Source organism: Penaeus monodon, chromosome 27, assembly GCF_015228065.2.
Source record: "Penaeus monodon isolate SGIC_2016 chromosome 27, NSTDA_Pmon_1, whole genome shotgun sequence".
NCBI lineage: Eukaryota > Metazoa > Arthropoda > Malacostraca > Decapoda > Penaeidae > Penaeus > Penaeus monodon.
In genome coordinates, this window is record NC_051412.1 from 19,644,963 (window position 1) to 19,647,262 (window position 2,300).

General features: G+C 42.6%; 1 protein-coding gene across 2 annotated transcripts; it reads left to right on the top strand.

Annotated features, from left to right (window-relative positions):
- Nucleotides 1-504: 504 nt before the first annotated feature.
- Nucleotides 505-2,214, top strand: LOC119590661 (astakine; the record flags this gene model as incomplete). Of its 2 annotated transcripts, none has more annotated exon segments than XM_037939337.1 (3): nt 505-632; nt 817-932; nt 1,116-2,214. In XM_037939337.1, coding segments are annotated over 3 exon segments (379 nt in total), but the record flags the coding sequence as incomplete, so codon positions are not given.
- Nucleotides 2,215-2,300: the final 86 nt, after the last annotated feature.

Here is a 2,300-nt window from a genome sequence, read left to right on the forward strand (position 1 = left end):
GAATTTGTTAACTTCTGTAGCTTTAAATGAACAAGAGAACCTTTAGCGCCGAAATTAATAATTGCCCGGGGTCTCGTTTCGTCAGCTACGCATGTGAATTTCATTGATGTGGTTAGTCGTGAGCAGGGCGTTATCGGATACGCCCAGGAGAGACATCTGGCGTGGGCGTTGAAGATGAGCGATATGAACATTTGTCGTCTTCGTGTTTCAGATGAGAAACGATTATATTTTCCGGGTTGTTATGAAAGGGCTTGTTGATTAATTTGATATTAGAGCGAGAGTTTTATATCATGATGATGTTATTCAGTTATTTATATGGGTTTATAGACGAGTTCTTTGTAATGATTTTTTTTCATTTTCGTTATCAGTTTTAACCCCATGACAGACGAAAAATCACCCGCCTCATTATCAGACATCATCAATAAAATACCTGTTTTGAATACGACCGCCCTCCTTTGTGGCTATAATTGCATTCAGAGTTCATCAGCAGCGATCAATCAACAGAATGGCCGTGTCCAGTGCAGTCAGAATGTTGTCAGTGGCTTGCCTGGTGGTGTCAGCAGCCGGGATGCGCAGACTAGGTGACTGTTCTTCAAGTGCTGACTGCGGACCTGGCGCCTGCTGTACAATAGGTGAGTGTCACATTAACAGGTGTCTGTAGCTGTCAGTAGTTCAAATTGTATTGTTGCACATAAATCTTGAATTTAATGAATATGGCGTTACAATGCTAAACTGACAGCACAGGGAACAATACTGATACTTGCTATAATGTATACGCTACATCCAATCCAAGCACTGAAGACGCTCTTTGTTCAGCAGGCTTCAACCGCTATAGCATCCCGCAGTGTACCCCCCTTGGCGACCTGGGGGATTGGTGTCGGGTCATGAACCCCCCGCGGGAGCTCAGTCTCGCGTACCCCAACGGCCTTCAGGTGAGACTTGCTCTTTCCTCTCTTGGTATTTATCTTCATTCTGGATTTTAAGTGAAGCAAAGTCAGTGATATTGGTATGTAAATGAATCAGCTGGGTCGATAGAATTCAGTGCTTTTGTCATTCCACCAGTTGAATACCCAGGTCGAAGCTTCGTTAGGTTAACGCTTATTTCCCCATTGCAGGTTCTCCTAACGGACTCTTACCACGGAATGTGCCCCTGCAGACCTGAGCTCGCCTGCTCCAGGGCCACGTCGACCTGCCAGTTGCCGCAGGAGAGCACGCAGCACCAGGAGGACAACTCGCTCTACAAAGATTAATCAGCTTCTCTTTATACGAGCTTAGAGCTGGGCAGTCTTGAGTGAGCTCAATCCACAGGGAAAGATTTCTCTAAAGACAAAATCCAAAAGGCTTGGCAGAAGACTCAAGTTCTTGCACACGGAGGCGAGTCCCCTTCTCGTGTCCTAAACCTCTAGTCAGAGGTTTTGTATTGCATATCAGCTTCCTCTTCCGCGTTACTTTATCTGTACCTGTTACTTGACTCTCGTGCTTAGAATGTAGATTTTGGTTTCGTTTGTGAGGAAGTTCACTGGAATTAGGGGCTCTTGCCTCTCTCTGTGTCTATTGCATACGGGGTAGTCATACTCAGCACATATGTATGTGTAACAGATGTGTCAGTGCATGAAGTATAGCCTCAAATACCTATGATATTTCAAGTAAAACTTTTCCAAATGAGCGCGCCAATGAAGCTAACACACGTTTTCTTGTTGCTGAACTGGTGTTGTTTTTTGGCGAGTTTATTATACCTGGGAAGCTGAGCTTATTAAGTCATTCAAAACCATAGATTTCTGTGACTCTGTTTTATTGTTTATATTTATAGATGCATTTAAGAACAGTTGCAGTACCTTGGAAGTTGAGCTTATTAGGTATCATTCAAACTGCTTTCTAATAGAGTTATATACGAAGTACAAATGCATATTTAAAAATGACATTGGAAACAAGTGATTATTTTTTTGGTCGATGTTTACTTGAACAACCCATCAGTTGGAATGTGCCATGTTATATCTGACGTTGTGGGTTCTGATGCAGAGGAACTGTGTTTATGAAAATACCATATAGCATTCGTAGTAGCGAGATAAATGTTTTCCTATTATATGTCAGCATACTAATATTATATACTTTTGCTTTTTATAATATTCCCAGCACTTGAAGCTGAGGAGGTACCAAAGATAGCCTTCATGGGCATTTGACAGTGTATTTATGAAATAAAGAATAGCGACGTGACTCTTCTTTCTTTTGTGCCTTTGTGACGTGGCTGCTGACTTGCTGCTGTACCTTGGTGATTGTTATCACGCAAGCCACGGCGAAAG